General features: G+C 46.0%; 1 protein-coding gene across 2 annotated transcripts in view; it reads left to right on the top strand.

Moving 5' to 3' along the window:
• The window catches only part of LOC137380494 (hexokinase-1-like), a 447,865-nt gene that overhangs the window by 420,149 nt on the left and 16,008 nt on the right, over window positions 1–11,708 (top strand). For both annotated transcript variants that reach the window (XM_068052395.1, XM_068052396.1), the window contains exons 16-17: window positions 3,782–3,937; window positions 4,186–4,419. In XM_068052395.1, coding sequence (XP_067908496.1) covers window positions 3,782–3,937; window positions 4,186–4,419 — 390 coding nt within the window. The remainder of the gene's footprint in view (window positions 1–3,781; window positions 3,938–4,185; window positions 4,420–11,708) is intronic.

The raw sequence follows: 11,708 nt of genomic DNA, 5'->3' as shown, positions 1-11,708 counted from the left end.
AAAGCTGTGAAGATTAATGGTAGTCCAGAAGATTGGGAACATTTTAGAAACCAGCAGAGGATGGCTAAGAAAATAATAAAGAGGAAGAATTTAGACTATGAGAAACTGGCAAGAAATATTAGAACAGACAGTAAAAGCTTCTACAAATAAATAAAAAGCAAAAAAGTAGCTAAAATAAGTGTTGGTCCCTTAGAGGATGAGACTGGGGAAATAATAATGGGAAACAAGGAAATAACAGAGACTTTGAACAAGTATTTTGTTCATGTCTTCACAGTACAAGACACAAAAAGCATCCCAAGAATGTAGAAAATCCAGAAACAAAAGGGAGGAAGGAACTGAAAACAATCACAATACTGGAGAGAAAGTACTAGGAAAACTAACAGGCTTAAAGCTGACAAGTCCCTTGGACCTGATGGTCTGTATCCGAGGGTCTTAAAAGAAGTGGCTGCAGAGTTAGTGGGTGCATTGGTTATAATCTTCCAAAGTTCCTTAAATTCTGGAGGAGTACAGTGGATTGGAAAACTGCAAATGTTACACCTCTATTCAAGAAAAGAGGGAGTCAGAAAGTAGAAAACTATAGGCCAGTCAGCCTATCATCTGTCATTGGGAAAATGCTGGAATCCATTATTAAGGAAGCAGTAGCAGGACATTTAGAAAATTATAATACAATCAGGCAGAGTCAAGATGGTTTTATGAAAGGGAAATCATGGCCAGGATTTTATGCTGGTGACAGGGGTCTTGAAAAAGTGACAAGAACCCCGCATTGCCTCTTCTTTGGAAGGTCTGCCAAATCTAGTGCCAATGAGGCACTTAAGTAGTCAGCAGCAGGCCTTCCATGGGATCAAGGACCCTGGCACCAGACGTCCAGCCCTCAGAGGGTTGCTGGCTAATCAAAGGCTGGCAGCTGTTCCTCTGAGCAGCGCCGCTGTGGAGGTGGTGGCTGTTGCCAGTGGAGCACCTACCTGAGGCCCAGGAGTGGCACTAGACCCAAACCACATGTAGGACAGGGTGGGAGGGCTTGCAGGGGAGGGGATGTAGGGAGGGCTCAGTAGCAAGGACAGGGGTGTGTCTCTCAGCGGGCCCCCCCCTTCCTGATGCTGGGTTCCTCGTTGAGGCACTAAGTGCCTTTTAACGAGGGCCCACCATCTTGGAGCCAGGAAGTAGCCCGCATGGGTTTCTCATGCCATGCTTCCTGTGTGGTGACAGGGCAACCCACCGCACAGCTAATTGTGGCAGTGGTGGGATGAAGCTCTTAATTGGGGATTAATTCACAGAATCACAGAATAATACAGTACAGAAGAGGCCCTTCAGCCCATTGAGTCTGCACCGATGCATTAAAACACCTGACCTGTCTACCTAATCCCATTTGCCAGCACTTGGCCCATAGCCTTGAATGTTATGACGTGCCAAGTGCTCATCCAGGTACTTTTTAAAGGATGTGAGGCAACCTGCATCTACCACCCTCCCAGGCAGGGCATTCCAGACCGTCACCACCCTCTGGGTAAATAAGTTCTTCCTCAAGTCCCCCTTAAACCTCCCGCCCCTCACCTTAAACTTGTGACCCCTCATAACTGACCCTTCAACTAAGGGGAACAGCTGCTCCCTATCCACCCTGTCCATGCCCCTCATAATGTTGTACACCTCGATCAGGTCACCCTTCAGTCTTCTCTGCTCCAGTGAAAACAACCCAAGCCCATCCAACCTCTCTTCACAGCTTAAATGTTCCATCCCAGGCAACATCCTGGTGAATAGCCTCTGCACCCCCTCCAATGCAATCACATCCTTCCTATAATGTGGCGGCCAGAATTGCACACAGTACTCCTGCTGTGGCCTTACCAAAGTTCTGTACAACTCCAACATGACCTCCCTGTTTTTGTAATCTATGCCTCAATTGATAAAGGCAAGTGTCCCATATGCCTTTTTCACCACCCTATTAACCTGCCCTTCTGCCTTCAGAGATCTATGGACAAATACGCCAAGGTCCCTTTGTTCCTCGGAACTTCCCAGTGTCAGGCCATTCATTGAATACTTCCGTGTCACATTACTCCTTCCAAAGTGTATCACCTCACACTTTTCAGCGTTAAATTCCATCTGCCACTTTTCTGCCCATTTGACCATCCCGTCTATATCTTCCTGTAACCTAAGACACTCCACCTCACTGTTAACCACTCGGCCAATCTTTGTGTCATCCGCGAACTTACTGATCCTACCCCCCACATAGTCATCTATGTCGTTTATATAAATGACAAACAATAGGGGACCCAGCACAGATCCCTGTGGTACGCCACTGGACACTGGCTTCCAGTCACTAAAACAGCCGTCTGTCATCACTCTCTGTCTCCTGCAGCTAAGCCAATTTTGAATCCACCTTATCAAGTTACCTTGTATCCCATGTGCATTTGCTTTCTTGATAAGTCTCCCGTGTGGGACCTTGTCAAAGGCTTTGCTGAAATCCACATAAACTACATCAACTGCACGACCCTCATCTACACACCTGGTCACATGCTCAAAAAATGCAATCAAATTTGTTAGGCATGACCTCCCTCTGACAAAGCCATGCTGACTATTCCTAATCAAATTTTGCCTCTCCAAGTGGAGATAGATTCTCTCCTTCAGAATTTTCTCCAATTGTTTCCCTACCACTGACGTGAGACTCACTGGTCTGTCTTTCCCTGGCTTATCACTACAACCTTTCTTAAATAGTGGGACCACATTAGCTGTTCTCCAGTCCTCTGGCACCTCCCCTGTGGCCAGAGAGGAATTAAAAATTAGGGTCAGAGCCCCTGCAATCTCCGTCCTCGCCTCTCACAGCATCCTAGGACACAAATTGTCCGGACCTGGAGATTTGTCCACTTTTAAGCCTTCCAAAACCTCCAATACCTTGTCACTCCCTATGACAATTTGTTCAAGAACCTCACAGTCTCTCTCTCTAAGTTCCATATCTACATCCTCATTCTCTTGGGCAAAGACAGATGTGAAGTATTCATTCAACACTCTACCAACGTCCTCTGGCTCCACCCACAAATTTCCCCCTTGGTCCCTAATGGGTCCTACTCTTTCCCTGGTTATCCTCTTCCCATTGATATACTTATAGAATATCTTGGGATTTTCCCTACTTTTACCAGCCAGAGCTTTCTCATATCCCCTCTTTGCTCTCCTAATTGCTTTCTTAAGCTCCATCCTACACTTTCTGTACTCCACTAATGCTTCCATTGATTTGCTCAAGCAAAAAGTTACTCTCGATGGGGGAGGGGAAATCGAGATGAGGGTTGAAGCTGGATGGTCTCTGGCTAGTGGTCTGGGGCAATAAGAGGCAGCTTGGGACCAGAATATAGCGCAAGACATCAGGGCAGGGAGATGAAAAAAGATGTATTTATATAGTGCCTCCCCATTTCTGTCAAACACATTTCATAGAGCTTTGCAAAGAAGTGTGAATTTTATGAATTCTCTGTCCCAGTGTAGGGCTACATGCAGTAGGAATACATATTAGGAATTTGGGTGTGGTGATCAGGGTACCCAGGAAAATATTTTGTCATTCAATGGAAATATTGGCCTACAGCCCCAAATTCCCGCTATGAACTCACACCATAGAGCTCTGCACAAGAACTTTGAATAGATAAATGACGACTCAATTCTAACCATAACCAATGTTATGTAGGCAACAACCAGGATAAATTTACAAAAATATTCCTACAAAAATAAAGTTTACAGTACAGGATTCTGAAATATGTTTTATTTAAACCAGGCAAGGTCCTACATTAAACTTTCTCTCATTTACCAGATATGAAAAAATGATCAGTGGAATGTATCTGGGTGAAATTGTGCGCAACATACTGATTAACTTCACAAGACAAGGGCTTTTGTTCAGAGGCCTCCTGTCTCACATCCTAATGACCAAAGGCATTTTTGAAACCAAATATTTGTCCCAGATAGAGAGGTAAGAACATACAAATATATATATGAACATACGAATTATAGTAAGTAAAGATAGCAGTATAAAACATGAAACACACTCCTCAATGTTTTGACACAATGTTCAAATACTTTTTTATTCATTAAGAACATTCATATCATGGATGTCTATAGCATCTTTTATGTCCTCAGTGCTTCACAGTCAATGAATTACAAGAAGTGTGGTTATTGCTGTTAAGCAGCCAATAACTTTTTTAAATCATCTGAATACAGTGACAGCTTGGCTCTGCTTCAAGTCAGTTCAATCCTTCATCGTCTTGGCCTGGACAGCACTTGTGACGACAGTGTCATTGTTAAGGAGGTGTGCGGTGTTGTTTCCAAGAGAGCGGCCCAGCTCTGTGGTGCAGGAATGGCTGCTGTCGTTGAGAAAATAAGGGAGAACCGGAATTTGAGTAAACTGGAGATCACTGTCGGTGTCGATGGAACCCTCTACAAGCTCCACCCACAGTAAGTGTTTTGACCAGTTCCAATGCTGCAATGGCAAATGATTGTGTAAGATTGTGTAAAGTGGACAAAATATTTTGTGCAACAATGTGTAACAAATTAAGCTACTATGCAACGCCACACCAAAGGACTTTGAACAGAAAAGGAGTATAAAATGTAAAAAATCTGCTGACTCATAGAGTTGTCATAAACAGAGTGCATTGTAAACAGTGTATAAATGGGAACTAGGTGAGAGTGGGAATTTGGTGCAGAACAGTGACAAGAAACAACTCGTATTTATATAGTGTCTTTAATGTAATTAAACTTCCCAAGGTGCTTCACAGGAGAGTTATAAAATAAAATATCACACTGAGCCAACATAAGGAGATATGAGGGCAAATGACAAACGGCTTGCTCAAAGAGGTAAGTTTTAAGGAATGACTTAAAGGAGAAAAAAGAGGTAGTGAAGCAGAGAAGTGTTGGGAGCGTATTCCAGAGCTTCGGGCTAAGCAGCTGAAGGTGCGATTAAAATCTGGGATGCACAAGAGGCCAGAATTAGAGGAGTGCAGATATCTCAGAGGATTGTGGAGCTGGAGGAGATTACAGAGATAGGGAGGGGTGAGGGATTTGAAAACAAGGCTGGGAATTATAAAATCAAGGCATTGCGTAACCGGGAAGCAATGAAGGTCAGCGAGCACAGGGATGATGGGTGAATGGGATTTGGCGCAAGTTAGTATTGCGTGTTCCTTGAACCTCTGCGTTTATTGATTTCACACAATGACTGACCTCTCAGATAGGATCAGTAACACAATGTTGTGAGTTCTTTATTGAATACTGAGAGAGCAACTAGTACATTGAGATGCTTGCCGTATAGGTGTTTGTTCAAGACTGCCGAACACTCAGAATCATGGGGTGCATTACATCATAGCTCCTTACATGACTAACAGGATCTTGTAGCCACATCTCTTAAAGGTGTACACACACAGCAGTTAGGACACAGGCAGCAGAGTTTTGGCTGACAAGTTTACAGAGGATAGAATGTGGAAGACCAGCCAGGAGTGTGTGGTAATGGTAAAGACTAGAGGTAACAAGGACATGGATGAGGATTTCAGCAGCAGAGCAGCTGAGGCAGGGTTGGAGATGGGCGATGATACGGAGGTGGAAATAGGTGGTCTTAGTGATGGTGAGAATACAGAAGCTCATCCTGGGGTCAGATATGACACCAAGATTGCGAACTGTCTGGCTCAGCCTCTGAAAGTTCTCAGGGAGAGGGATGGAGTCAGTGTCGAGGGAACAGTGTTTGTGGCAGAGACTGAAGACAATGGCTTCAGTCTTCCCAATATTTAATTGGAGGAATTTTCTGCTCATCCAGTACTGGATGTTGGATTAGCAGTCTGATAATTTAGAGACAGTGGTGGGGGTGGTCGAGAGAGATGGTGGCGAAGTACAGCTGAGTGTTGTCAAAACTGACGTATTTTTGGATGATGTCTGAGGGACAGCTGTACAACAGAAATAGAAGGGGGCTAAGGTTAGATTTCTGGGGGATACCAGAGGTAACTGTGTGGGAGCAGGAAGAAAAACCATTGATGAAGATTCTCTGCTACATTTAAATAGATAAGACTGGAACCAGGTGAGAGCGATCCCACCAAACTGGACAACAGTGGAGAAGCATTGGAGGAGGGTTGTGTGATCAACCATGCCCAGACAGGTCGGGAATGATGAAGAGGGAAAGTTTACCTTTGTCACAGTCATATAGGATGTCATTGTGACTTTGAGAAGAACCGTTTCAGTATTATGGCAGGGCTGGAAGCATGATTGGAGGGATTCAAACATGGAGTTCTGGGAGAGTTTTGTAGGCAGCAATACATACAAGGACTTTGGAGGAGAAAGGGAGGTTGGAGATGGGGCGGTATTTTGCAAGGGCGGTGGGGTCAAGGGTTTTTTTTTGAGGGTGGTGATGGCAGAAGATTTGAAGGAGAGAGAAGAGAAAATTGTTAACAATGTCAGCTCATATGGGAGCCAGGAAGGGAAGTTGGGTGGTCAGTAGTTTTGTGGGAATAGGAGAGAGCAGGGGGTGGTCTCATAGATGAGATATGCTCGGAGAGGGCATGAGAGGACATAGGAGAGAAACTAGAGACCGATACACATTCAGGGATAGGATGGGGGGATCTTTAGAGAAAGATCAGCCTAATGAGCAACGGGAAGGGAGGGAAGTGGCAAAGCTCTGGGCAGCTCATTGGATGGTCTCAATCTTGGTGACAAAGAAATCCATGATCTCATCACACTTATTGTTGGAGGTGAGGATGGAGGGGACAGGGGAAAAGGCTTTAAGAAGATGTTTTGCAATATAGAAAAGAAGCCGGGGGTTACCTTCACATTTCAGGATGATCCTGGAATAGTGAGCAGTTTTAGCAAACGTGAGCACATCCCAATAGTGCTTTATGTGGGTCAGCCAGATCTGGTGGTCGATGGTCCACTATATCCGTTCAAGTTTGCGTCCCTTAGACATAAGGTAGCAGAGGTGATCGCTGAACCAGGGGAATAGCCAGGGTGAGAGAGAGTAATGGTTTTAATAAGGATGGAGGCATCAAAGGCAGAGGTGAGGGTACGGTTTTGCAGATCGGTAGCTGCAGAAATGTTGTGGTGAACAGAGGACGAAAGGCTAGACAATTGGGATTTTTCTTGTGCATTTATAAGTGAATTTTTTTCCAGGGGTTTCAGAAGGAAGTAGGGTTTGGAGAGGGAAGGGGGATCTGGGTGGGGAGTGACACAAGGAAGTGATCAGTGATGGCCTTATCTGGAACTGATACTATGGGAGTAGTGAGGCCATGTGAGATGGCAAGATCAAGTGGGTGCCTGTGAATACGGGTTGGGAAGTTTACATGGAGGGAGAGGTTAAGGGAGGATAGGAGGACAGTGAACTCAAGAGGAGAGAGAGCATTATGAATTGAGATAGAGGTGAAATCATCAAGGATGAGAAATCACTTGATGCAAAGGCTGAGGGAGGAAAGCAGTGAAGATATCACATTGAGAGAATTGCCATAGTATGTGGTCGGGTGGTAGAAAACTGGTTAAATCAGAGTAAGAGGGGTGGAACAAGGTGAGATGCTCAAATGAGGAAAAAGTGCCAGATGAAGAAGGGGCCAGACAGATCAAAGTGTGATTTGGTGATAAGAGTGACTGTGCTGGTCTTGGTGGGGAAAGTAATGGGAGATATTGCCAGGCAGGATGGCTGCATATAGGGGAAAGGTGTCATCACCCCTCAGCCAGCTTTCTGTCAAGGCCGTGATGTCAATGCAATCATCCACAATAATTTCATGGATTGTAAAGGGGTTGTTCACAAGTGAACAGACATTTTGGAGGGAGATGCATCAAAGGTGAGATCTGGACCACTGACAAAGTCCACCTGATCGTCATTGGGAAGGGTGCGTTGGATGAGGAGGAGATTGGTAAGATTAGCCCTCAGTAGGTGCACAGGGTGGGCATGTCAGCCAGAGAGTAGGATGGGTCAGTTGGGGTCGCTATTCATGAGCAGACAGCAAGGACAACCTTGATGGGCCTTTTGGAGAATGTCAAGATAGGCACAGAGGGAAACTGTAGGCTTTTCTAAGAGGGAATCAAGCCTGGCATGGTGGTATGAGAGTTGGAAGGCCAAGAGTACTGAAAGGTTCAGGGAGGGTTTTGGGAAGGCAGAGTACTTGAGAAGGAAGAAATGAAAGAAGGCATCACAACAGGAGAGAAGGGACTGGGGGTAGAGAGAAAAGAAGTTAAAAGTGGAAGGACATTATTTTTATTCTGTCATGGGATGTAGGCGTCACTGGCTAGGCCAGCTTTATTGCCCATCCAGAATTTCCCCTGAGAAGGTGATGGTGATCCGCCTTCTTCAACAGCTGCAGTCCATGTGATGCAGGTACACCCACAGTGCTGTTAGGAAGGGAGTTCAACATTTTGACCCAGCGACAGTGAGGGAACGGCGATATAATTCGAAGTCAGGATGGTGTGTAGCTTGGAGGGGTACCTGCAGGTGGTGGTGTTCCCACGCCTTTGCTGCCTTTGTCCTTCTCGGTGGTAGAGGTCGTGGGTTTGCAAGGTGCTGTCGAAGGATCCTTGGTGAGTTGTTGCAGTGCATCTTGTAGATGGTACACACTGCTGCCGCTGTGCGTCGGTGGCGGAGGGCGTGAATGTTTGTGGATGGGGTGCCAATCAAGCGGGCTGCTTTGTCCTGGATAGTGTTGAGCTTCTTGAGTGTTGTTGGAGTTGCATTCATCCAGGGAAGTGGAGAGTATTCCATCACATTCATGACTTGTGCCTTGTAGATGGTGGACAGGCTTTAGGGGTGAGTTACCCACTGCAGAATTCCCAGCCTCTGACCTGCTCTTGTAGCCACAGCATTTATGTGGCTGCTCCAGTTCAGTTTCAGGTCACTGTTAACCCCCAGGTTGTTGATAGTGGGGGATTCAGCGATGGCAATGCCACTGAATGTCAAGGGGAGATGGTTAGATTCTCTCTTGTTGGAGATGGCCATTGCCTGGCACTTGTGTGGCACGAATGTAACTTGCCACTTATCAGCCCAAGCCTGAATGTTGTCCAGGTCTTGCTGCATCTGGACGTGGACTGCTTCAGTATCTGAGGAGTTGAAAATGGTGCTGGACATTGTGCAATCATCAGTGAACATCCCCATTCTGACCTTATGATTGAAGGTCATTGATGAAGCAGCTAAAGGTGGTTGGGCCTAGGAGAGTACCCTGAGGAACACCTGCAGTGATGTCCTGGGACTGAGATGATTGACCTCCAACAACCACAACCATCTTCCTTTGTGCTAGGTATAACTCCAACCAGCAGAGTGTTTTTCCCCTGATTCCCATTGACTCCAGTTTTGCTAGGGCTCTTTGATGCCATACTTGGTCAAATGCTGCCTTGATGTCAAGGGCAGTCACTCTCACCTCACCTCTTTAGTTCAGCTCTTCTGTCCATGTTTGAATCAAAGCCGTAATGAGGTCAGGAGCTGAGTGGCCCTGTGGAACCCAAACTGAGCATCAGTAAGCAGGTTCTTGCTGAGCAAGTGCTATTTGATAGCACTGTCGATGACACCTTCCATCACTTTGCTGATGATTGGGAGTAGAGTGACAGGGCAGTAATTGGCCAGGTTGGACTTGTCTTGCTTTTTGTGCACAGGACATGTCTGGGCAATTTTCCACATTGCTGGGTAGATGCTAGTGTTGTAGCTGTACTGGAACAGCTTGTCCAGAGGTGCAGTTAGTTCTGGAGCACAAGTCTTCAGTACTATTGCCAGAATGTTGTCAGGGCCCATAGCCTTTACAGTATCCAGTGCCTTCAGCTATTTCTTGATATTACGTGGGATGGATCGAATTGGCTGATGACTGGCATCTGTGATGCTGGGGACCTCAGGAAGAGGCCGAGATGGATCATCCACTCAGCACATCTGGCTGAAGATGGATGCAAATAATAAAGTAGAAATGGAAGTGATGGGCTCAGGCCTGGAGAGGCAGAAAATGTGTGCAGGAATAAGGGCACTGGGAAAACTTACATTACATAACCGTATCTAGGAGACTTGCAGAATTGGTTGCAGGGCAGAAAGATGATGACAATATTGGAAGTCACCATACAATCCAGAAACATGGAGAGATGTGTTTCAGTCCAGAACAGAGTAACTGTGGCCAGGAACCAGACTGTAGCTGAAGCTGGCAAACCAGGAGAACCAGCCCAATCACAGGCTCAGCAGGGGACTGATTCCCTCAGGGACTCCATCACAGAGGCAGTTGGTGGCGGTGGGGGGGGTGGGGGGGAGGGGGTGCGGGGTGGGCTGAAGATGATCAAAGTAGGGGAAGGAGGTGCTGCTTTTTGCCTCCAATTCTTGTAGTGGTTCATGTAAGCTTGAGGCAATAAGTATTTAAAATTTTGGCCTGTATTTTAGTGCTTGATGCAAGTTAGTGTGTAGAAAAAGAAATTACAACCAACTAAAAAGTAGTTATAAATAATGTAATCTTTGTGAAGATATGGTGGAGCAGGTTGTGTGTCTGGACTGTAGTATATGGGGAATTTGTGGACAGCGAGACTGTCCCAAGTGAACACGTGCAGTAGCTGTTTTGGTGTCGAATCTCTCCGGCTCTGAGTCACTGAGCTGGAGTGTGAGCTGGAGACACTCTGACAAAGAAGGGAGAGGGAGCAGTTTTTTGAAGTTTGCTCCAGTCTTTGGTCACACCTCGTAGATGGGTACAGGTGCAGAATAGGGTTGGTGTGACTGGTAGTGTACAGAGTAAAGGGAACCCAGGTGAGATAGAGAACAAAGAACCACAGAAACTGATCCTATCTGACAGGTATAATGTACTTGCTGCCTGTGAGGATAAGAATATAGATTGTAGGAAAGATAGCCAGAATGTGAACCATGTAGCAGGAGGCTGTCCAAATGAGGGAGAAGGAGGGGGAGGAGGAGAGGAAGCCTAATGTGATAGTTGTAGAGAAGTTTGTAAGCAGGGTTGAGAGTTCCACATGGTTTGTTGCCGACCTGGTGCCAGAATGAGGGACATCTCGAACTGGCTTGAAAGGATATTGGAGAGGAAGGGGGAGGATCCAGTGGTTGCAATCCATGTTGGGACTAAGATAGGGAGGAGTAGGCAAGAGGTCTGTTTGGAGAATGCCTGGAGGTAGGAGCTAAAATAAAGTACAGGAGCCCAAGGGTTATAATCTCTGGATTAGTTCCAGGGAGAAGACTCGGAGAGTGGAGTACCAGAGCGGTGAGTATAAAAACCTTACCTCGGGGATTCGCGGCCCAGTTCCAGGGGGAAGACTTGGAGGGCGGAGTACCGGAGCGGTGAGTATAAAAACCTTACCTCGGGGATTCGCGGCCTAGTTCCAGGGAGAAGACTTGGAGAGTGGAGTACCGGAGCGGTGAGTATAAAAACCTTACCTCGGGGATTCGCGACCTAGTTCCATGGAGAAGACTCGGAGGGCGGAGTACCGGAGCGGTGAGTGTAAAAACCTTACCTCGGGGATTCGCGGCCTAGTTCCAGGGAGAAGACTCGGAGGGCGGAGTACCGGAGCGATGAGTATATAGAGTAACGTACCTCAGGTGGAAAAATAAACTGAAAAAGTGACGTCACAGGAAAGCTGTGACCTGATTGGCTGGTAGGGAATCCGCACTGAATTTGAAAATAAAGCATTGATAAACTAATTAACCCTAATTAACTAATTAATTAATAAGTAGAGGAGTAACTAACCCAGTGGGAGGAAATTACTGTATTTAGCATTTAATATTTATAGTAGAAATCTAGCACTAGGGACCATATAGTTAA

The sequence above is a fragment of the Heterodontus francisci genome, chromosome 20, assembly GCF_036365525.1.
Source record: "Heterodontus francisci isolate sHetFra1 chromosome 20, sHetFra1.hap1, whole genome shotgun sequence".
Taxonomy (NCBI): Eukaryota; Metazoa; Chordata; class Chondrichthyes; order Heterodontiformes; family Heterodontidae; genus Heterodontus; species Heterodontus francisci.
The sequence above is the reverse complement of the archived record's forward strand: the minus strand, read 5'-3'. Positions and strand labels throughout refer to the sequence as shown.